The sequence below is a fragment of the Stegostoma tigrinum genome, chromosome 1 (genome assembly GCF_030684315.1).
Source record: "Stegostoma tigrinum isolate sSteTig4 chromosome 1, sSteTig4.hap1, whole genome shotgun sequence".
Lineage (NCBI taxonomy): Eukaryota > Metazoa > Chordata > Chondrichthyes > Orectolobiformes > Stegostomatidae > Stegostoma > Stegostoma tigrinum.
Window position 1 is genome coordinate 139097168 of NC_081354.1, and position 23768 is coordinate 139120935.

The 23768-nt window shown below is 40.9% G+C and overlaps 1 protein-coding gene across 3 annotated transcripts in view; it reads left to right on the forward strand.

Annotated features, from left to right (window-relative positions):
• Positions 1-18040, forward strand: part of rgp1 (GP1 homolog, RAB6A GEF complex partner 1) — a 31795-nt gene extending 13755 nt beyond the window's left edge. For 2 of the 3 annotated variants that reach the window (XM_048550179.2, XM_059649015.1), the window contains exons 4-8: positions 6412-6561; positions 7378-7524; positions 14183-14310; positions 15268-15445; positions 16186-18040. In XM_048550179.2, the coding sequence (XP_048406136.1) occupies positions 6412-6561; positions 7378-7524; positions 14183-14310; positions 15268-15445; positions 16186-16409 (827 nt within the window). In that variant the 3' untranslated portion in view covers positions 16410-18040. The remainder of the gene's footprint in view (positions 1-6411; positions 6562-7377; positions 7525-14182; positions 14311-15267; positions 15446-16185) is intronic. The other variant, XM_048550263.2, reaches the window with a different exon arrangement.
• Positions 18041-23768: the final 5728 nt, after the last annotated feature.

Here is a 23768-nt window from a genome sequence, read left to right on the forward strand (position 1 = left end):
TAAATACACAGGATGGGAGATGATGTTTGGATGAATGGCATGGATTAATGGTAGTCTAACAGACAGAAAACAGAGAACGGGAATAAATAAGTCATTCTTACTTTGTTTAGGATCGATACTAGGACCTCACCTGCTCACTAGATATATATCAATGATTTGCAGTTGGAGACCTAACGTAATATTTCCAAATTTGTGGATGATACAGAGCTAAGTGGAAATGTGTAACAAGCACATGGAATGCTGGAGAATGCTGCTCTGCCAGCATCCGTGAGAGAGAAAAACAGAGTTAAGTTCAGCCGACTGAGTGGAATTCAGGTGTGTTGTGTGGAAGATGAAAAGTGGCTTCAGGAGGATTCAAACAGACTTAGTGACTAAGTAAGAACATGACAGCTGGAATATGGCAAGTGTGAGGTTATGCAATTTGGTAGGACAACAGATGTGCAGAATATTTCTTAAACAATAAGAGGTGGAGAGTATACATATGCAAAGAGACCTAGGCATCCTTGTCGATAAGTCACTGAGGGCTAATATGCAGGCAGCAGAATGAAATTTTAGCGTTTTTTGCAAGAGGATTTGAGCTCAGAAGTAATAAGACATAGGAGTGGAAGTAAGGCCATTTGGCCCATCAAGTCCACTCCGCCATTTAAATCATGGCTGATGGGCATTTCAACACCATTTCACTGCACTCTCCCCGTAGCCCTTGATTCCTTTTGAGATCAAGAATTTGTCGATCTCTGCCTTAAAGGCATCCAGTGTCCTGGCCTCCACTGCACTCCGTGGCAATGAATTCCACAAGCCCACCACACTCTGGCTGAATAAATGTCGTCTCATTTCAGTTTTAAATTTACCCCCTCTAATTTTAAGGCTGTGCCCACGGGTCCGAGTCTCCCCGCCTAACGGAAATAACTTCCTAGCGTCCACCCCTGCTAAGCCATACATTATCTTGTAAGTTTCTATTAGATCTCCCCTCCTGGACCAACACTCCCAGATCCCTTTGCACTTCTGATTTGCAAATTTTCTCACCGTTTAGAAGATAGTCCATGCCTGTATTCTTTTTACCAAAGTGCAAAACCTCACATTTACTCACATTGAATTTCATCAGCCATTTCCTGGACCACTCTCCTAAACTGTCTAAATCTTTCTGCATAATAAAATGTGAGGTTGAATGAACACAGCAGGCCAAGCAGCATCTCAGGAGCACAAAAGCTGACGTTTCGGGCCTAGACCCTTCATCAGAGAGGGGGATGGGGAGAGGGAACTGGAATAAATAGGGAGAGAGGGGGAGGCGGACCGAAGATGGAGAGTAAAGAAGATAGGTGGAGAGAGTGTAGGTGGGGAGGTAGGGAGGGGATAGGTCAGTCCAGGGAAGACGGACAGGTCAAGGAGGTGGGATGAGGTTAGTAGGTAGCTGGGGGTGCGGCTTGGGGTGGGAGGAAGAGATGGGTGAGAGGAAGAACCGGTTAGGGAGGCAGAGACAGGTTGGACTGGTTTTGGGATGCAGTGGGTGGGGGGGAAGAGCTGGGCTGGTTGTGTGGTGCAGTGGGGGGAGGGGACGAACTGGGCTGATTTAGAGATGCAGTAGGGGAAGGGGAGATTTTGAAACTGGTGAAGTCCACATTGATACCATATGGCTGCAGGGTTCCCAGGCGGAATATGAGTTGCTATTCCTGCAACCTTCGGGTGGCATCATTGTGGCAGTGCAGGAGGCCCATGATGGACATGTCATCTAGATGTCATCCATGATGGAATGTCATCTTGGGGCCTGGGATGGGGGTAAGGGAGGAGGTGTGGGGACAAGTGTAGCATTTCCTGCAGTTGCAGGGGAAGGTGCCGGGTGTGGTGGGGTTGGAGGGCAGTGTGGAGCGAACAAGGGAGTCACGGAGAGAGTGGTCTCTCTGGAAAGCAGACAGAGGAGGGGATGGAAAAATGTCTTGGGTGGTGGGGTCGGATTGTAAATGGCGGAAGTGTCGGAGGATAATGCGTTGTATCTGGAGGTTGGTAGGGTGGTGTGTGAGAACAAGGGGGATCCTCTTGGGGCAGTTGTGGCGGGGGCGGGGTGTGAGGGATGTGTTAGCAGAGGTTCACCTGCACATCACATTCCACATTAAGCAGAGGTTCACCTGCACATCTGCCAATGTGGTATACTGCATCCACTGTACCCGGTGCGGCTTCCTCTACATTGGGGAAACCAAGCGGAGGCTTGGGGACCGCTTTGCAGAACACCTCCGCTCAGTTCGCAACAAACAACTGCACCTCCCAGTCGCAAACCATTTCCACTCCCTCTCCCATTCTCTAGATGACATGTCCATCATGGGCCTCCTGCACTGCCACAATGATGCCACCCAAAGGTTGCAGGAACAGCAACTCATATTCCGCCTGGGAACCCTGCAGCCATATGGTATCAATGTGGACTTCACCAGTTTCAAAATCTCCCCTTCCCCTACTGCATCCCTAAACCAGCCCAGTTCGCCCCCTCCCCCCACTGCACCACACAACCAGCCCAGCTCTTCCCCCCCACCCACTGCATCCCAAAACCAGTCCAACCTGTCTCTGCCTCCCTAACCTGTTCTTCCTCTCACCCATCTCTTCCTCCCACCCCAAGCCGCACCCCCAGCTACCTACTAACCTCATCCCACCTCCTTGACCTGTCCGTCTTCCCTGGACTGACCTATCCCCTCCCTACCTCCCCACCTACACTTTCTCCACCTATTTTCTTTACTCTCCATCTTCGGTCCGCCTCCCCCTCTCTCCCTATTTATTCCAGTTCCCTCTCCCCATCCCCCTCTCTGATGAAGGGTCTAGGCCCGAAACGTCAGCATTTGTGCTCCTGAGATGCTGCTTGGCCTGCTGTGTTCATCCAGCCTCACATTTTATTATCTTGGAATTCTCCAGCATCTGCAGTTCCCATTATCTCAAAATCTTTCTGCAGCTTCCCCACCTCCTCAGTACTACCTGCCTGTCCACCTATCTTCGTATCATCGGGAAACTTTGCCAGAATGCCCCCAGTCCCTTCATCCAGATCATTAATATATAAGGTGAACAGCTGTGGCCCCAACACCGAACCCTGCGGGACACCACTCGTCACCAGTTGCCATTCCGAGAAAGAGCCTTTTATCCCTACTCTCTGCCTTCTGTCAGACAGCCAATCCTCAATCCAAGCCAGTAGCTCACCTCGAACACCATGGGCCCTCACCTTGTAATGAAATCTTGCTACAATTATGTAGAAGCTTGATTCGTCCACCCTGGAGTACTGTATGTGCTTTTGTTCTCCTTATCTTAGGAAAAATATTATTGTCATAGAGGAAGCACAATGAAGATTCACTAAACTTGTTCCCAGGATGGTAGGTCTATCCCAGGATTAGAGGTTGGGCAAAGTGTGCATGTATTCTCGAGAATTTCGTAGAGTGAACAACGATTTCATTGAAACGTACAAAATACTTGAAAGGAGACAGGGTAAATATAACTGAAGCAATTCTCCCGGTTGCAGCGCCTAGAACCTGGGGGATACATTTTAAAAAATAAGGGTCAACGCTACTTAGTTCTGAGATGAGGTAGATTTTGGGAACCTTTGACATCTACGCTAAAAGAGGCTGTGGAAGCTCAGTCTTTGCACATGTTTAAGGTAGTGATTGATAGATTTCTAACCGTGGCATACAGGGTTATGGTAACAAGGTGGATAAAAGGCACTGAAGCATTTGATCAGAAATGATCGTATTGAATGGCAGGACAGCTGGAAAGGGCTGAATGGCTTACTGCTGTACCTATATTGTAATGTTCCTTTATTACTTGGAGGGCAGGAAGTGATGATTGGCACAGTTATAAGGTGCCATTAGTGATAGGCATAGTGTGGCATAGGAGTCACGGGGGACCATGTAATAGAGAGTTGTGCGTAATTGACATTGGGGAAAATAAGTGCTTTGGAGGCTATGTATTTGGGCATTTGACACTGTCGGTATAAGAGACCATGCATGAGTCAAGGGCTTTGGTTGGTACAGGGGCTATGAGAGGCCAAGAAAGGATTATATTTGCAATGGTTGACATCATGATTGGGGGAGTAACTTCGGAGTGGATTAAGGACATTAAGTAGCATGGATTGGGAATGCACAGTCATGGAGTAAGAGTAGGATGGATGTTTCACATTTTATTCAGTCAGCAACCTCCTCATTTTCTCCTGGTTGCCTGCCTCATCTCTGAAACCAATCCATTGCTACACATGGCTACTTTGAAAGTTTGGGGCTTTGCTCTTACAGTTGTTTAGTCTCATTCCTTAAGTGTTAATTATTGGAGACGTTTTTAAAAATAGAGAGATAGAGTTTGGTCCAACTTGTCCATGCTAACCAGATATCTTAAATTAATCTAGTCTCATTTGCCAACATTTGGCCCTTATCCCTCTAAATCCTTCCTATTCATGTATCCACCCAGGTGCCTTTTAAATGTTGCAGTTCTACCAGTCTCCACCACTTACTCTGCCAGTTCATTCCAAACATACATCACTTTCTATGTGAAAATGTTTTCCCTCAGCCCCTTTTAAATCTTTCCCCTCTTACCTTAAACCTCTGCCTTCTAGTTTTGGATTTTCCTACCCTGGGAGTAAAGTCCTTGGCTATTCACCCTGTCAATGCCCCTCGTGATTTTATAAAACTGTATGAGGACATCCCCTCAGTCTCTGACGCTCCGGGAAAAAAGCCCCAGCCTATCCAACCCCCACCTATAGCTCAACTCCTTCAACCCTGGCAAAATCCATATAAATCTTTTCTGCACCCTTCTAAGTTTTAACAATATTTTTCCTATAGCAGGGAGACTAAAATTGAATACAGTATTCCAAAAGTGGCCTACGTAATATCCTGTACAGCCACAACATGACATCCCAAGTCCAATACTCAATGCACTGACCAATAAAGGCAAGTACCAAACACCGCCTTCACTACTGTGTCTACCTGTGACACCACCTCCAAGGAACTATGGACCCACATTCGCAAGATCTCATTGTTCAGTAACACTCCCCAGGACCCTACTGTTATGTGCACAAGTCTTGTTCTGATTTGCCTTACCAAAATGCAACTCCTCACATTTATCCAATCCGGAAGTGGATGTTATTAATGTGTTTATTGTTGACTTATATATCTTGATCACACTTAATCAGAGTTTGTCTGTTTATTTCTGTGTGTGAGACAGTAAAATAAATCATTCCCCCAAGTAATGCACGTGTTTCCCAGATTTTCTTTCTACTTTAGCATCATTTTTGTAGGACTCGATGTGCATAGACCTACTAAACATCCTAACCAAATGAAACCATTCCTATCTGCTTTATCACGTTCCGGTAATGTCTAAAATGTTTGTCAAATCACTCCTTAACTTAAATTTAAGGAACAGGCATGTGCATACTTAAAAGTCTTGCCTGATAATACAGCAATATTTATTTTCCATCATAGAGCAAGCTACGCTATCCAGTTGGATCCCAGGAACTCAACCCTGTGTCCTTTGTTCTGAGACCAAAGAGCTGTAATCCAATGCCCAGGTTTCTAACATATACTAAAAGCTATTGCTATGTAGAAGAGTCACTAAGCAAAGCAAACTTTTTTTTCGGTCTCACGCATTTGAATCCTGTTTTTTTCAATACTTCTGTTTTGGTTTCTGTAAATCATTTTGAATTGAATTAAATATTCTGATTTGGGCACCCTGGTTTAGACTCTGCAGTAAAGATGCTTCAAAAGAACTGTAGTTACTTGCCCTGTTCATGCATGTCATTGATGCCTTGTAGTTCAAAGGTATTATGTTTCCTCTGGCTATTTGACAATTGCAGATCACAGTGTGAAGACGCACAGAAATGTGCTAGACATGTGAAAGAATAATGGACGGCAAATGCTACAACTACAAAATCAGTGCTAAAATGAATGTCTGTAGCTTCTAATTAAAAAGATTTCCACATGGTGTGTCATTTTTAAAATCCATTCATGGATATGGGCTAAGCCAGCATTTGTTGTTCATTTCCAATTCCTCAGAGGATTGTTAATGATCAATCACATTGCTATGGGTGACCAGATAAGAACAGCACTTTTCTTTCCTGGGTAGATGTTAGTGGACCAGATGAGTTTTTATAACAATTGACAGTGGTTGCATGATTGTCATTAGGGTGGCTTTTTTTAAATGAATTCAAATTTCACCAATTTGCCATGGTGGGATTGGAGCCCATGTCCCCAGAATATTAGCCTGGAGTTCTGGATCGCTAGTCTGGTGACATCACTGCTACCCCACTACCTCTACCAAATAGGCACCCCCTTTGCTCGCTTATCAAATTTTAGGAATAAAAATTCATAGAAATGCTTGCTATATAGCAACAGTTAGTATTATCAGTGATTACGTTCCAGTGATTTTTCTGATATGTGGTTTCATTTTGCTGGAAATTTTCAGATTCTTACTGTGAACCTGTACCACTTGATGGTCCACCTTCCTTCCGTGGTCAGTCAGTGAAATATGTTTATAAATTGACAGTAGGCTGTCAAAGGGTCAATTCTGCAATCAAACTTCTGCGGGTTCCTTTTCGGGTTTTTGTTGTTTATGGTAAGTCTGAGGTAAAGGTAACTTAGCTTTTAGGAGCTACTTGAATGATAGTGTCTAATTTTATAGTCAGTGAAATATCTGTAACTGAAAGTTAAAATGTTCTATTTGGGACAAAAGACTTTTTAATTGTTTTTCTGTAAATTGGTGTTAAGATTCTCCTTGAGGACATTGTTGATGGATCTAACCCAGGCTTCTATAAGGATAGGCATCTATTTCGCAGGATTTTCCCCTTTTTGTCAATCATGATGTTTCTTGTTGAATCAATCAGATTGAGAAAAATTGCCTCTCAGATTTGTATTCACTATCTGAACATTAATTATAGATAACAATTTCTTATGTAAAATGTATACATTTTGGATATTAGCTTACTCTTAAGAAATTAGAGCAAAACTAACTTTATAACAAAGAAGTAAAATTTTTCTTGAAGTGGAAATCGGTGCTGAAGACTGAACTTCAAGAAAAAATGAGTTCCACTATGCATACTCAAGCTTCGTTAGAATCTAGATGTTTTAAGCATGGAAGAATTGTATATCTTGGCTACCAGTCTTTATTTCTAAAACAATAATTGAGTAAGTTTTAACTGCTGAAATTGGGCAGAAATTGGCTGGTATTGCACCATTTTGGATATTCCCTGATATTTAATATGATTGATCTTCAGACTTTGTGCAAATCGGATGACTGATTTGATTGGTTCTGTCCAGTTTCTACAAAGAGGTACTAGTGAAGATGCACTGGTGATATGAGTGTAAGCATGTGAAAAAACTAATTTCATTTGTGATTATACATTGTAGTGAAATGTAATTTTTTCGATATCAGGGTTGGAAGATTACCAGTTTCCTCCAGATGATGCTGTAGCTCCCACAAATCCATTTTTGGATGAAGATGAGAACGTTAAAAAAGACACAAGATTAGTAGATCTGGCAACAGAAATGCTGATGACCAGCACATCCCGCCGTAGTCTTCGTGAGTATTTAGTAATGAAACTAGCATTGGAGATTCTGTTTCTTCCTAGCATAATACCATTCAAACTTAAACCTTCTCCAACCTATTAATACAATTATTGGATTTATAACCAGTGGACGAATGGTTTCACCAAGCTAAGGAACGAGAAGACGACTGCAGTTATTTAAAATATTAGGTTTTTTTGTGTTAAGAAACCAACTTATTCAGGTAATTTCGTTTTGCTAAACTTTTCAAATTAAACTTTGCCCTGAAAAATTCCATCTTAAATGGATGCTTTCTTGAGTAATATTTTTCCTTTCTATTTTTCCTGTGACTCCCAACAGTGTGGATCACCATAATCAAACGATTTTTTAAAAATTTACTCACAACAAGTGGACATTACTGCTGTACCAGCATTTATTGCCCATCCACAGTAACTCTTGAAAAAATGGTGGTGAGCTGCCTCTTCAAATGCTGTAGTCCATTTGCTGTAGGTAGACCCACACTGCCATTGGGCAGGAAGTTCCAGGATTTTGACCCAGTGTCACTGAAGGATTGACTATACATATTTGCAGTTGGTGTTGTTCTGATTAATCTGTTGCTCTTGTCCTTCTAGTTGAAAGTGCCAGTGGGTTTGGAAGGTACTATCAAAGGAACTTTGGTGAATTCCTGTAATGCATCTTATAGATGGGACACACTGCTGCTACTGAGTGTCAGTGGTGGAGGGAGCAAATATTTGTGGATGTAGTGCCAATCAAGTGGGATGCTTTGCCTGAATGGTGTTAAGCTTCTTGAATGTTGTTGGAGCTGTACTTTGCCAGTATTCCATCATATTCCTGAACTGTGCTTGTAGATGATGTGCAAACTTTGGGGAGTCAAGGGCAAATTACATGCTGCAGGATTTCTAGCCTCTGACTTGTTCTAGTACCTATAGTACATTTATGACAAGTTCTGTTCAGTCTTTTGTCAGTAATATCCCTTAGGATGTAGATAGTAAGGGTTCAGTGATGGTCCCACTATCGAATGTCTAGGTGTGATAGTAAAATTTTTTTTTCTTTGGAGATGTTCATTGCCTCGTGGTTGTGTGGCATGAATGTCACTTGCTGCTTGCCACCCCTAGCCTGTGTATTGTCCATGTCTAGTTGCATTTTGCCATGGACTGGTTCAGTATCTGAAGAGCTCCAAATGGTGCTGAATGCTTTTCAGTCATCAACAAACATCTCATGTTGAAGGGAAGGTCATTGTTGAAGCAGCTAGAAGTTGATCTTGTGCACTATCTTGAAGAACTCAGGAGCTGAGGAAACTGACCTCAGCCACCACAGGTTTCTTACTGTGTGCCAGGTATGACTCCAGCCTGTGGAGAGTTTTACCCTAGTTTCCACTGACTCCAGTTTTGCTAGGGCTGCTTGATGCCTACATTATCAAATATGACCTCGATGTCAAGGCAGTCACTCATCTCACTTCTAGAATTTACCTGTTTTGTCCAAATCTTTAATGAGGTCAGAAACTAAGTGATCCTGGCAAAATGTGAACTGAGTATGACAGAACATTATTGCTAAAATAGTGCACTCGGTTCGCAATAAACAACTGCACCTCCCAGTCGCAAACCATTTCCACTCCCCCTCCCATTCTCTGGATGACATGTCCATCATGGGCCTCCTGCAGTGCCACAATGATGCCACCCGAAGGTTGCAGGAACAGCAACTCATATTCCGCTTGGGAACCCTGCAGCCCAATGGTATCAATGTGGACTTCACCAGCTTCAAAATCTCCCCTTCCCCCACCGCATCCCAAAACCAACCCAGTTCGCCCCCTCCCCCCACTGCACCACACAACCAGCCCAGCTATTCCCCTCCACCCACTGCATCCCAAAACCAGTCCAACCTGTCTCTGCCTCCCTAACCTGTTCCTCTCACCCATCCCTTCCTCCCACCCCAAGCCGCACCTCCATCTCCTACCCACTAACCTCATCCCACCTCCTGACCTGTCCGTCTTCCCTGGACTGACCTATCCCCTCCCTACCTCCCCACCTATACTCTCCTCTCCACCTATCTTCTTTTCTCTCCATCTTCGGTCCGCCTCGCTCTCCCTATTTATTCCAGAACCCTCACCCCATCCCCCTCTCTGATGAAGGGTCTAGGCCCGAAACGTGAGCTTTTGTGCTCCTGAGATGCTGCTGGGCCTTCTGTGTTCATCCAGCCTCACATTTTATTATCTTGGATTCTCCAGCATCTGCAGTTCCCATTATCACTGCTTGATAGCACTATTGATGATGCTTCCTATCACTTTACTGACACTCTAGACTGATGGAGCAGTGATTCGCTGGTTGGATTCATCCTTTTTTTGTGTGTACAGATGTAGCTGATGCCAGTGTTGGAACTATACTCTAACAGCATGGCTAAATGACTGGCGAGGACTAGGGCACAAGTCATTGGTCCAGTTGCCAGAATGTTGTCAAGGTTCATAGCCTTTGCAGTATCCACTGCCTGCAATTGTTTCTCGATATCATACGGAGTGAATCAAATTGGTTGGAGACTGGTATCTGTGATGCTGGAGACCTCTGTAAGAGGCCCAGATGGATTATCATCCTGCTCCAGTGAATTGTTTAATTGTCTGCCACTGTTCATGTCTAGATGTGGAAGGACTGCAAAACTTAATTCTGATTTGTTGGTTTTGGAATCCCTTGACTCTGTTCATCACGTGCTGTTTGTATTATTTGGCAAGTAAGTAGTTCTGTTTTATGGCCTCACAAGGCTAACACCTCACTTTTATGAATGCTTGGTGCTACTCTTGCTGTGTCCTCTGCAGTCCTCATCAAACCAGTATTGATCCCTTGGGTTGATCATAATGATAAATTAGGTGATATGCTGAATCATGAGGTTGCATATTATGATGGAATACAGTCTGGTTGTTGCTGATGGCCCACGGCACCTCATGAGTGCCCAGTGTAGAGTTGCTCGATCTGTTTGAAGTGTCACATACAGCATGGCTTTGTGCCACAAACATGATGGAGGGTATTCTCATTGTGAAGACAGGACCTTGTGGAGACAATAACTTTTGCCAATATTGTCATGGACAGATAAATCCTTGTAAGGCAAATTGGTGAGGATGAAGTCAAGTATGATTAATTTGCTTGCAGTTCTGAACCTGGTTTAGTAGAATAACAGATATAATGCCTGTAGATAGTGTTACTCACCTAACGTGCTTTAACAGTTTAACCATATCTGTTTTAGTTTTCTTTCATAGCCAATATTTCTCACTGTAAGCAGCTGCGCCATATAACGCAAAAATAATTTCTCAAGATTGTTCATTTGTTTCTCCATCAATCAATAATAATGAATAACAATGAGTCAGTAAGTTATTGATATAAAGACAATCCAATTTGAAATGTAAACTCTGTTCTCTCAACAGATGCTGCCTGACTAGTTGAGTATTTCTAGCATTTATGTTTTTGGTTTTACAAGGGGAGGCAATGGCCTAGTGGTATTTATCACTAGACTATAAATCCAGAGACCTAGGTAATGTTCTGGGGCCTGAGGTTCGATTCCTACCTCGGTAGATAATGGAGTTTGAATTCAATAAAAATTCTGAATTAAGAGATGAATGATGACCAAAAATCTATTGATTATTGGAAAAATCCATCTGGTTCACTACTGTCCTTTAGGGAAGGAAATTGTCGTCCTTATCTAGTATGGACTATGTGAGACTCCAGACCAACAGCAATGATTTTGACACTTCATTGCACTTTAGGCAATTAGGGATGGGCAATGAATGCTGGTTTGGCCAGTGATGCCTTCATCCTGTGAATGAATGTATTTTTTTAAAAATTAGAAACTTTCATTAATTTGATTATGGTCGTAAATGGGAAAAGAACTCTTTTATAAACTAGGATTGTGGAGAGGATTACTGCAATGTTTAAATGTAGGTTTCCTGATACTTATTGTAAGTGCTGTTCATACTGCTGTTTGTTCAAGCAGTGGGGCAAATCTCATTGCAGACAAGCTGGAGCCAAGGGCTATGTATGAATCGAGATTTGGCCTGCAACAAGTAACTAATTGGTATGGGAAATGGTGACCTGCTATTGGTGGAAAAATCCTTCTGCCTGCCAACAACTATGTGATTGGCTCCCAGCTAGCTGAATAGTTTATGGGCGTGAATGTTTGAGGTGAGCCATTGGACCACTGGAAAGCAAGTAGCTATCCTTTATTCTGCCATAATAAAACACCTTAAACCTGACAAAAGCCAGTTTATTTTCCCCCATCACTTGCTATTAGCTGTGACTTTTAACCAATAAGTCAGAGATGTTTACGAATGTGAACTCATCTCTCTGTGCCTCCTGCAAGTAAGTGAAAGTACCTGGAGAAGGAAGACAGAGGCGTAGCAAGTCAAAACAAGCAAATCCCTGTTGACAGGGACCATTGAGCTGCTTTCCCAGACTTTTCCTCTGCCTGTAATAACCATTTAATTTTTTGTCTGTCTGTTTCTCTCTGTATGTGGATTTAGAATTTTAACATGAAATTATAGATTAACAGTTTAATTGTTTACCTGTAGCTAGAATATATCTATCAGTAATAAATAGTAATTCTTGTAAAGTATAGAAATCTGACTGCTTTCTGTCAGTCTGGGTCTAAAAGAAAGGTCAATGTGGAGGTTTGCCAATTATAAAAGGGTGAGGAGGGGATTCCTGCTTTATGAACATCCCACTTATGAAAGCTTGCATTTACTAATGAGATTTAAGGATTTGATATGCAAGCATTGGCTAATGTTTTGGAATGGATATTTTATACTGCATTGTGTTCCAACTTGCATACAAATCAACTTATGAACATACTCAGAAATTGCTAAAATTCCATCCCCTATTCCCAATTGCTCCGCCTTTGCCGCATCTGCTCCCAGGATGAGGCATTCAACTCCCGCACATCCCAGATGTCCAAGTTCTTCAAGGACCGCAACTTTCCCCCCGCAGTGGTCGAGAACGCCCTTGACCGCGTCTCCCGCATTTCCCGCAACTCATCCCTCACACCCCGCCCCCGCCACAACCACCACAAGAGGATCCCCCCTCGTTCTCACACACCACCCCACCAACCTCCGGATACAACACATCATCCTCCGACACTTGCGCCATCTACAATCCGACCCCACCACCCAAGCCAATTTTCCATCCCCACCCTTGTCTGCCTTCCGGAGAGACCACTCTCCCCGTGACTCCCTTGTCCACTCCACACTCCCCTCCAACCCCACCTTGTCCGCTCCACACTCCCCTCCAACCCCACCACACCCGGCAACTTCCCCTGCACCCGCAGGAAGAGCTACACTTGCCCCCACACCACCTCCCTCACCCCAGTCCCAGGCCCCAAGATGACTTTCCACATTAAGCAGAGGTTCACCTGCACATCAGCCAATGTGGTATACTGTATCCATTGTACCCGGTGTGGCTACCTCTACATTGGGGAAACCAAGCGGAGGCTTGGGGACCGCTTTGCAGAGCACCTCCGCTGGGTTCACAATAAACCACTGCACCTCCCAGTCGTGAACCATTTTAACTCCCCCTCCCATTCTTTCGACAACATGTCCGTCATGGGCCTCCTGCAGTGCCACAAGGATGCCACCCGAAGGTTGCAGGAACAGCAACTCATATTCCGCTTGGGAACCCTGCAGCCCAATGGTATCAATGTGGACTTCACCAGTTTCAAAATCTCCCCTTCCCCCACCGCATCCCTAAACCAGCCCAGTTCGTCCCCTCCCCCCACTGCACCACACAACCAGCGCAGCTCTTCCCCTCCACTCACTGCATCCCAAAACCAGTCCAACCTGCCTCTGCCTCCCTAACCTGTTCTTCCTCTCACCCATCCCTTCCTCCCACCCCAAGCCGCACCTCCATCTCCTACCTACTAACCTCATCCCACCTCCTTGACCTGTCCGTCTTCCCTGGACTGACCTATCCCCTCCCTAACTCCCCACCTATACGCTCCTCTCCACCTATCTTCTTTTCTCTCCATCTTCGGTCCGCCTCGCCCTCTCTCCCTATTTATTCCAGAACCCTCACCCCATCCCCCTCTCTGATGAAGGGTCTAGGCCCGAAACGTGAGCTTTTGTGCTCCTGAGATGCTGCTGGGCCTGCTGTGTTCATCCAGCCTCACATTTTATTATCTTGGATTCTCCAGCATCTGCAGTTCCCATTAACACTGTCCTTATCCAGCCTGGCCTATAAGTGACTTCAAACTCTCAGCAATTTGTTTGACTTTTAATGGCGTCTGAAATGGCCAGCAATTCATTCGCTTGTATTCAAGATGAACAACAAATTTCTTAAGTTCAGCTAAAAGACAGTAACAAATACCCACAAACGAATTTAAATTAAAGGTAATTATCTCCCCTCATAATCACAATGGTAACTGATTTGTTTTCACCTTGGGATACAGATGGGGAGCTGCACCTGGTCACGTCAGCACTAAACTGTGGGATTGGTGTGGTAAATATACTTCTTAAATGGTCTAAATGTTTATTGGATTCTAAAGAACTTGAAAAGGGAAGGAGGTGAAGAGTCTTTGCTTCTTGCCTGTTTGATCAATGCACCAAATGAACAAGACTTCAGAGTTCAAATTGATTATTACAACAATGATTTTATGCTTCTCCTTAAATAAGAACTTTTATTAATAATTGCTTTATACATTCTATTCAGATTTGTATAACATTACTAATGTGCGAGGGAAGGTTGGAAAATTTTGCATCTTCAAAACAATCTATAAAATTGGAGAGGATGTAGTGGGCACATTTGATTTCTCTGAAGGCGATATTCCATGTTTGCAGGTCAGTATATCTTGTACTTGCTAATCTTAGTATTTTAACAATTTTAAAACTGTGATCCATTGTTTTAAAAATATTTTGATATTGTCTTGTGTACAAATTCAAATATATATATATATATATCTTGGAGCTAGTCACTGGCTAACTGGGAAGAATATTTGATTCCTGGGCTGAGTTAAATTATCTGATTGCAATTGGTGCCATATTAGGAATAAAATCAACTTTAGCACCCCTGAAATAGATAATGTAGAGAGAAGAGAAAATGTATTGTCATGATTGTTCGTCGTGGCTTTTCGTCACAGTCCAAAGCTCCTTTTTGCGACATATCCATGATGTTAGCAGAAGAACTGATCCATTGTGATGCCTCCGTAACTGAACCAAGTCAGCAACTGTTTAGTCACTTGAGTAAAGTACTGATGGGCAAACAATACCCCTGGCGCAATGCCTTGTGAAACATTTGTATTGCAGGATCAAGTTTTATAATTCTCTTGTTGAAGTGATACTGCTGGATCTGTATCTAATGCTTCTCACGAATATGGACAAAAGCTAATCCAAATATATTGAATTATTATAAAAATAATTATAAATCTCCACATACATGTTTTGCGTGGAAGAAGTCAAACTGAGATGAAAGCTGGCAATCTATGTACAAACATATCTCAGATTTTCTTAATGACAGTCCTACAGAATGACTTTTTTTTGGCTTTACTAATCTCTTCCGTCACCTTTCAAAATGAAATTGTAACTGCTTGTGACTACAGGGTTTAGTTTCTAGCAGTGCAAAATTCGGAGACGCCAGGATTAAAGCATTACTTCTATGGCCATGACGTGAATAATAAACATTATATATGAGCTTTCAGTTTAGAACACTGTTGTTATTTATGGGAATTAAAATTTAAACGGTTATCAGTGTTTATTTTGTAGTCAATCATTTGACTCTTTATCTTTCTTTATTTGTAGTTTTCAGTGTCTTTACAAACTGAAGAGCATGTCCAGGAAGAATACCAGAGAAAACCAGGGCAGCCTGTTTCCCTTAGCACACATGCTCGACACCAGGAGTCATGTTTGCATACTGCCAAGACTCATTTCAGTTTACCTATTCCACTTAGTGCCACTCCCAGCTTTATGACCGCTGTAGGTAAGCATTTATTTAGCGAGTTTTGAGAAGATTTGTAGCTCAGGTTGAGGTTCTGGATGTGAGTTTGCTCGCTGAGCTGGAAGGTTCGTTTTCAGACGTTTCGTCACCATTCTAGGTAACATCATCAGTGAGCCTCCGACGAAGCACTGGTGTTATGTCCCGCTTTCTATTTATCTGGTTAGGTTTCCTTGGGTTGGTGATGTCATTTATTTATTTATGTGGTTATCAGCTCCTATGGGCAGATAATGCCATGAGATGACCTGTTTTGTGTATTTATAAAAACTAGAACAGCACTATAGTTGCACCTAAACAATATGGACTGCTTCACCTCAAGAAAGCAAATCATCACCACCTTCTCAAAGGCATTTATGTGGACAACAAATGCTGATCTACCCAGCAACATTCATTGTGTGAGAAATTTGTTTTAAAAAAGAATCCACATTTCTGTGCTTAAATTGAATCAAATAGCAATGTTCACCACGAGCATTGCAAGTATGCCCTAACCATACAGTAATCGTTCTCATTGCTTGTTTTCTCCTTTCATACATTGATGAGGTGATCTAATAAACATAGTTCCCACAGTCTCGAAATGTGAATTACTAGGTATTATTAGAATCTATACAGCATACCAAGTAATCTTAAATATTTAAGATTTTTATAAATCCTTGCTTTTTGTATGACTTTAAACAATGGTTTAATTATATATGTTGTGGTGATTAATGCATATTTTTCAATTTCAGTAACCTTAAAGTGGCGTTTGCATTTTGAGTTTGTCACAGCTCGTGAACCAGTGGAACCGCCTACCGTACTTGAGAATCAATCAGAAATAATTACTTGGACTGGGACAGGGAAGATTGATGTGGATACATTCAGCTGGGATCTGTCCATGAAGGTGCTTCCAACCAATCCTGTACTTGCATCCTATGTCTCACAATTTGCATCTTCTAACTCCATCAGTATTTGAACTACATTAATTTCACTTCAGCTGTGGAGCAGTTCGTTGAAAAATGTTCAACCACTGAACTTAAAAAGTTTAAATTTTAATAACAGCAATGATACAAAAGAAACAAATGAAAAATTAAGAAAGAACATTGACATTGATGCTCCAAGTACACCAGTAGTGCTAATTGGGGTTACTGGAAGATAATCACAAAGTGAGACATCAGAATATTGTTGTTCAGAAGTGAGCAGTATTATTTTATGGAAATAGCATTTGAAGACCAGGATTTATGGTGACTAAAATTTCTTCTATTCACTACATTCAAAGACGTCAGCAGAGAAAAACAAATGCACTTTCATATTTTCTTCTATTTTTTTAAAAAACTGTCAATTTCAAAAAAGCACTTGAATTGAAAACTGCTTGTACTGAAGATTCTTTCGTGACTATTTTGCATGTATCAAGTGATTTTATGGCTTTTGAAATATAACGGGTAAATTAATAATGGCTAGCAAGAAACGTCATTGACATGGATTTTCTAATTACTGATGTATTTTAATGTAATTTGCCTGAAACCCATGAAGCGAGGATACTGGAACCTAACTATTTATTCTCATTTACAGGTGTATAGCTTTCAATTCATACTTAAGATTGATAGTGTGCTGTTCTTGAGAATTCTACATTTTGTTTTCAAAGTACACTTATAGTCATTGAATTATGACACCAGTTAATAAATCTTAATTAATATGCCATTACCAGTTAGTATCCACAATGCTTCCAATATATTTTACTTACTATTGCTGAAATGCGTGGCACCAGGAGAAATGATGGAAACTGGCAGGTGAATCCCTTGCCTCTGCTGACAAACTTCTTGTTACTCGATCTTGATTGTTTTTCTTTTATTTTTAAAGAAAATGTTCATCAAATTATATTTTTCTCAACTTCTTCCGTGAATAGTTTTCAAGAGAAATAAACTAACAAATTCTGAGAAACTTTGCAGAAAATATTTGCTTCAGTGTGTCTTGTTTCATATGAATGAAACATATTCACTTTTTAAAATTACTAGTGTTTCGTACTCTTTTTCTACATTTAATATAATGTAGCCTTCAGTTTAACTGGGATTAGTAAATTCCCATTCATTTTTGAATGCATTGTCAATTTTCAGATCCTGATATCTGATGAAGGCTAAAAGTTTTTTATTACTATAAGGTTTTAAATCTGGCTACCTGTATTTTCCCAATGACTTTTAATTATAATCATATTTGTAGTTTTAAATTTGTTAAGGCCATCATGTGCATAGCCCTATCATTGTATCATTCAGGCATCTGGTTTCATTTCAAAGTTATTTATTTTTTGTCCTAACCTGGGTTGTGTGCTCTTTGGCAATATGCAGAAGCTTAGAAAATCCCAGCACATGGACTTACTGGACACTAGGCTTTCCATTTGGGAAATAGTCTTGTTTATTTCATTAAAATTACTTTGACAACTTGCTGCAGATCATTATTTACATTGCATTTAAAATGGAAAAAGTGCATTAATCATAATGGTGAAAGCTACAATACTTGCTGTATTCCAGATGTTACAAAATAGAATATTTGTATAGTTTGTATTCTAGGTAAATCAAATGTTTTGACAGTTGTTAGAATTTAAGACTTATTCAAAGCCATAATGTTTAATTGTATATTAAAAACCATATAGCATTGCTAATCTCCATTTTTGAATGAAAATTCTGGTTTACTATTCTTTCTGAGGTTTGATGGATATTTTCACATTTGCTCTATATTTGTCACCAAGCTGCACGTTCATTTAAGTGTCTTTATTCTTTTACAATGTCTTTCATTTCATTTCCACCGAGCTTTAGGCCATCCACAAAATTGAATCCAACCCCTCATTTAAATCATTGATAAGGTTTTAAATAGAATATTCCAGCATGCTTATTACCAACAAGTGCTTTCCAATTTCATCTTGAAGTCATTGTTTCTTCTTCCACTATCAATGTTCCAGTGAGTTCCTGATCATAACCGCTCACTTGCCTCATATTTGCTAACATATACCCTGTCTGTGTCCCCTGTTGCTGCTACGTGCAGCAAATGGGCATACTTTTTCATTGTCTACATTTATCAAAACCTATCTTTGGTTTGTTCACCTCAATCAAATTGTCCCTCCTTTTTTCCAAGGAGAACAGTCTGCAGCATTTTAAACATAATCTTGTAACCAAAATCCAACACTCCAAAGCCATTCTGGTAAATCACTTCTCTACACTCAGGGACCCTCACATTCTAGAAGTTGAACAAAGAAAATATAGTCAATACAGTGTGGAGCTGGAGGAACACAACAGATCGGGCAGCATCAGAGGAGCAGGAAAGTCGACATTTCAGGTTTACACACTTCATCGCGATAGGTTACACTACAATTCTGAAGGATTGTTGCACTATTGGACTAGATTTAGAGAGATCCTGTCTATTCAGATGGATGCAAAGTATTGAATGAGATTATTCAAATATAAGACTGGATTTTCATATTATCATCTTGTCATTTGGATTTTCAGGCTGGAAAGGGGCCAGATTAGAAAGCAGAATTAACACTCAAGATCTGCCTGATCAAATTGAATAGTGAAGCAGGCTAATTGAGTCATGGAATATTCACAGGATGGAAGAAGGCCCTTTGGGCCGTGGTGTGCATACTGGTCATCATGCATACACCTGTCTATTCTAATCCTGTTTTCCAGCACTTGGCCTGTTTCAAGTGCTCATTAAATACTTCTTAAATGTCCTAAGGGTTCCGACTTCTACCAGCATTTTAGGCAGCAAGTTCCAGATTCCCACTACCGTCTGGTGGAAAGATATTTTCCTCAAAGTCCCCCAAAGCCTCTTGCTTGTTAATTTCAAACTGTGCCTTTTGATCATCAAGCTCTCTGCTAAGAAGTTTCTCCCTATGTATGCTTGTCATGACTTTACAGCTTAATCAGATTCCCACATCCTTACCTCCAGCCCAGGCCACATCCTAATGAATCCCCTACGCACCCTCTCTAGTGCCATCACGTCCTAACTACACTATAGCAACCAGATCTGCAGTCGTGGGCTGTATGATCTACACCACCTATTTGTAATGTTTGTATGTCCTTAGCAACAAAATATATAACAAGCTATTTACCTTATTTACTATTGGTAGGACTTAGCAGAGTGCAAACTGATCCTGATTGGACCATATAACGAGCGGAAATGCAAAATAGCCTATCAGCAATGAAGCATTTTAGGATATTCTTCATTCAAGGCAGTTCTTCTCAAACACTAACTGTCTTGGGTCAATTGAAAACATATATTCCAGTTCTTATTAATACTTTTGGTCTTAATGGTCAAAGTTACATCCTTTTAACAGACAGAAAATAGGACGAGCAAAGATAAAACACTTCTAAAATGCATGCATGGTTATGTTGTGATATGAAAACATTCTTCATCAGTGAACATTATCCCAAGCATTGTTTGTTCCTAAACATTGTTTAAGAGTTGCAATGTTGAAGCTTTTCATCTCGTACTCATCAAGACATTTATGTACAAGAAATCAAAGTTGGAAAGGGAGTAACAATTTATAGAGGAGGAGGAGGATGCTGTCTGCTGAACCAGGGTTGGCATTTGGATGCAACGGGAAGTGTTAACTGTCAATTTTGGTTGAAAAATTTTAAATCAGGCAGCTAGACTGATTTGTCAGGGTATTGTCATGCAAAAAATCTGATCCTTGAAATGACCTGGCGCAGTATATTAGTTTAGGATGTTTTAAAATTTTATATTGATTATTCTACAAATTGAAACACTAGTGTTTGCTTATTAACTCCGGACAATTTCAAGGCTTTTAAAATTGTTTTCTTTGCAACAGTAAGGCTATATGGTTATCTTTATTTCGACATATAAGGCATATAAGATTTTGGTTTGTAAGTGGAGATTTCCCATTTGCAAATTCACCAAGCCTCCTTAGAGTGCCCCTTCCAACCCATGACCCACTACCATCTAGAAGGGTAGCAGATACATGGGAACATCACCCATTAGCTTCTTTCCAAAATATTCACTGTACTGACTTGGAAATATATTGCAGTTCCTTCAGTGTCACTGGATCAAAATCATGGAATTTCCTCCCCAACACCATTGTGGGTTTAACTGCACCAAATGAATTGCAGTAGTTCAAAAAGACAGCTTATTAAGGGCAATTAGCCATGGACAACAAATGATGGCCCAGCTAACACTGCCTGCTTCCAATGAATGAATAAACTGCTTTTAACAGAAATATGCAAAATGTTTTTTGCTCCTAAAAGATGGTGAAGCTGACATCCTGTATATATAATTGAGGTCCGAGCACTGATCGATGTGGCATTCCCTTGATTACAGCCTCTGAATATGAAATTGACTTCTTTATCCCTTATCTATTTCCTATCTGTTAACTTCAATCTTCACTCCCTTGATTACAGCCTCTGAATATGAAATTGACTTCTTTATCCCTTATCTATTTCATATCTGTTAACTTCAATCTTCACTCCAAACTGTCCCCTGGAATCTTGCATTCCCTTCCAAATAGGATTTTAATAGTTGAGGAGGCCAGTGAGGAAAAGCTAAGTCTACAGAATATTGGTATAAATGAGTTTGCTTTTTCCAGACGAATTGAAGAAATTTAAATTACTGTTTCACTTTTAGTTCATCAATATCCAATGTCAACTTTACCCTGCCTTCATGGCTGTTATTCCAACGCAGAACCTTTGGATTTTAACTCTGAACTTTTGCTGTTACCTTTCATTTTCCATCTACTGCATGTTTCCCATTTACTTCATGTTTTCTAAATCTTATCTTTTTTATCAAAATATGATATATAATTGAGCTTTTCTTCAGTATATTTGTCTGTCCAATTGTTTAATATTATGTGAACGTTACCTTTTTTGTGAAGATTCAATGTCAGCCATCATTTACCTCAAGTTGGGCAGCCTCTGAATGGAAACCATCATCAGGGTTCACGTACATCAGTTGTTTCCTGGAGATCAGAATCTTTGCTCAACAACTGCACGGGATCCGTCACGAGATAAACAAATGAAATGGAAGATGCTGACTATTCAAGTGACAAGCCTGAATGTCAAGGACATGCACGATGGATTGACAAACCACAAGCCCATATGATATAGGAGCAGAATTTGGCCCATCAAGTCTGCTCCATCACTGAATCATGGCTGATATGTTACTCAAACCTATTTTCTTGCCTTTTCCCTGTAACCCTTGATCCCCTTATTAATGAAGAACCTATCTATCCCTGTCTTAAATTTACTCAAAGATTCAGATTTGTAGCTGGTCAATAATATGAGCAAAATGGATGTGATTGACATGGAACTTGATAGGCTGAACACTGAAAAAATGTCCCAACAAAAACACCAGAAGCACCTAGAATGGATCACTGAAAGAAAATCATTACAAGTTTATCTGGCAGGGTGGTATAGTTGAGAGAAAATATGGTAGGGATATGTAGACTTAGTTCATAAAACACCTCACAAATGGTTCATGAATATGTTTTTTCCATCATCCTCTCATTTCGGGCCAGGACATTGCTATCAAAACCCTTCCAAGTAAGAAAATCTTTAGGTACTGGAGACTTTTAAAGTGGGTGCAGACCTGTGCCTCAAATATAACCCTGAAATTATAAATGAGAATGGATTCAGATGTCTCGAGCTTTGTTACTTTCATGAGCTTTGTGAATCCTTCTTTTAGAACAAACTATCTCAGACACATCCAAGAAGGAAAAAGAATACTGTTGTAAGGGATAGGAGCAGTTGATCTGAAGTACAGGATGTAGAATCTGTTTGGGTGGAGCTAAGAATAAACAAGGGGTAGCAAGGATAGTTGGGAGTAGCCACCAAGAAGTAATGGGACTAAATGTTGACAAATTCCCAGGACCCAATGGTCTTCACCCTAGAGTGTTTAAAGAAATTGCTGTAGAGATAATAGATGCATTGGCAATCACCTTCCAACATTTTAATAATTTCTGCAGGCCCCATTGCAGATTGCAAAGTTGAAAATGGGGGAACCCATTGTTTAAGAACAAAGAGAGAGAGAAAACAAAGAACTACAGGCCTGTTAGTCTGATCTCAATAGTAGAGAAAATGCCAGAATCTATTATAAAGGAAGTCATTACTGGATATTTAAACATTCATTGTCTGATTGGACATGGTCAATGTGAAATTGTGACAGAGTAATCATGTTTGACAAAACTGATACTGTTTTTAGAGGGTGTTACTGGCAGAGTTGATAAGTGGGATTCAGTGTACGTGGTGTGTTCAGATTTTCTGAAGGCTTTTGATCAAGTTAAATACAGGAGATTAGTAAAATAAAAAGCATTAAACCTCACAGGAGTGCTGTTAATGCACTAACATGGATTGTAGACTGATTATGAGGTGGAAATAAATGGTCATTCCCAAATTGGGGCAGGCTGCGAATAGCCAGTACTGTAAGAATCAGTGTTTGGGCTCCAATTGTTCAGAACCTATATCAATGATTTGGAAGTTGGGGTTGACTGTAATAGTTTCAAGTTTGTAGACAATACAAAATTGGGAGTTTTGAAGAGAATATGAAGAAGATTAAAAGGGAGTTATTCAGGCCATCTGAGTTGGCAAGTGTACGGTAGATATTATGTATGTGGATATGTATGAGGTTGTCCTCTTTGGTAGGAGGAATGAAGATGTAATGTATTTCTTAAATGGTGAGAGGTCGGAAAGGACCAAGAGGTCCTTGTTCATAAACGTCTATGACTTTATGTTACCAAAAGCAAGCATGCAGATGCAGCAAGCAGCTCAAAAAGCAAACATATATTGGCCTTTTGAGTGCAGGAGCAAAGAAGTTTCTCTAGAGTATTGGTGAGACTGAACCTGGTGTGAAGTTCTGATCACCTTGCCTAAAGAAGGGGAGGCAATGGTCAAGTGGTATTATCAGTAGACTGTTAATCCAGAGACCTAGGTTCAAATCCTGCCATGGTGGATTGTGAGTTCAATGATAAATCTGGAATTAAGAGTTAATTATTGGGGGGAAATCATCCTTTAGGGAAGGAAACTGCCGTTCTTACCTGGTCTGGTCTAAATGTGATTCCAGACTAGGGATGAGCAAAAAATACTGACCTATGCCACACCCTCATCCTGTGACTGAATAAAAAAAACTGGCATACAGGAAGTGTAACAAAGTTTTGCTAGATTGGTTCCTGGTATGTCATGGCAAAAGAGATTCAGACGATTGAGCCTGTATTCTCAAGTTTAGAAGAATGGGTGGCAACCTTATGGAAATGTACAGGGGGCTCTGCTATAATGTTCCAGCACAACATCGCGTTATAGAAAATCATGCTATAGAAATGACAGGACCTATGGGGAAA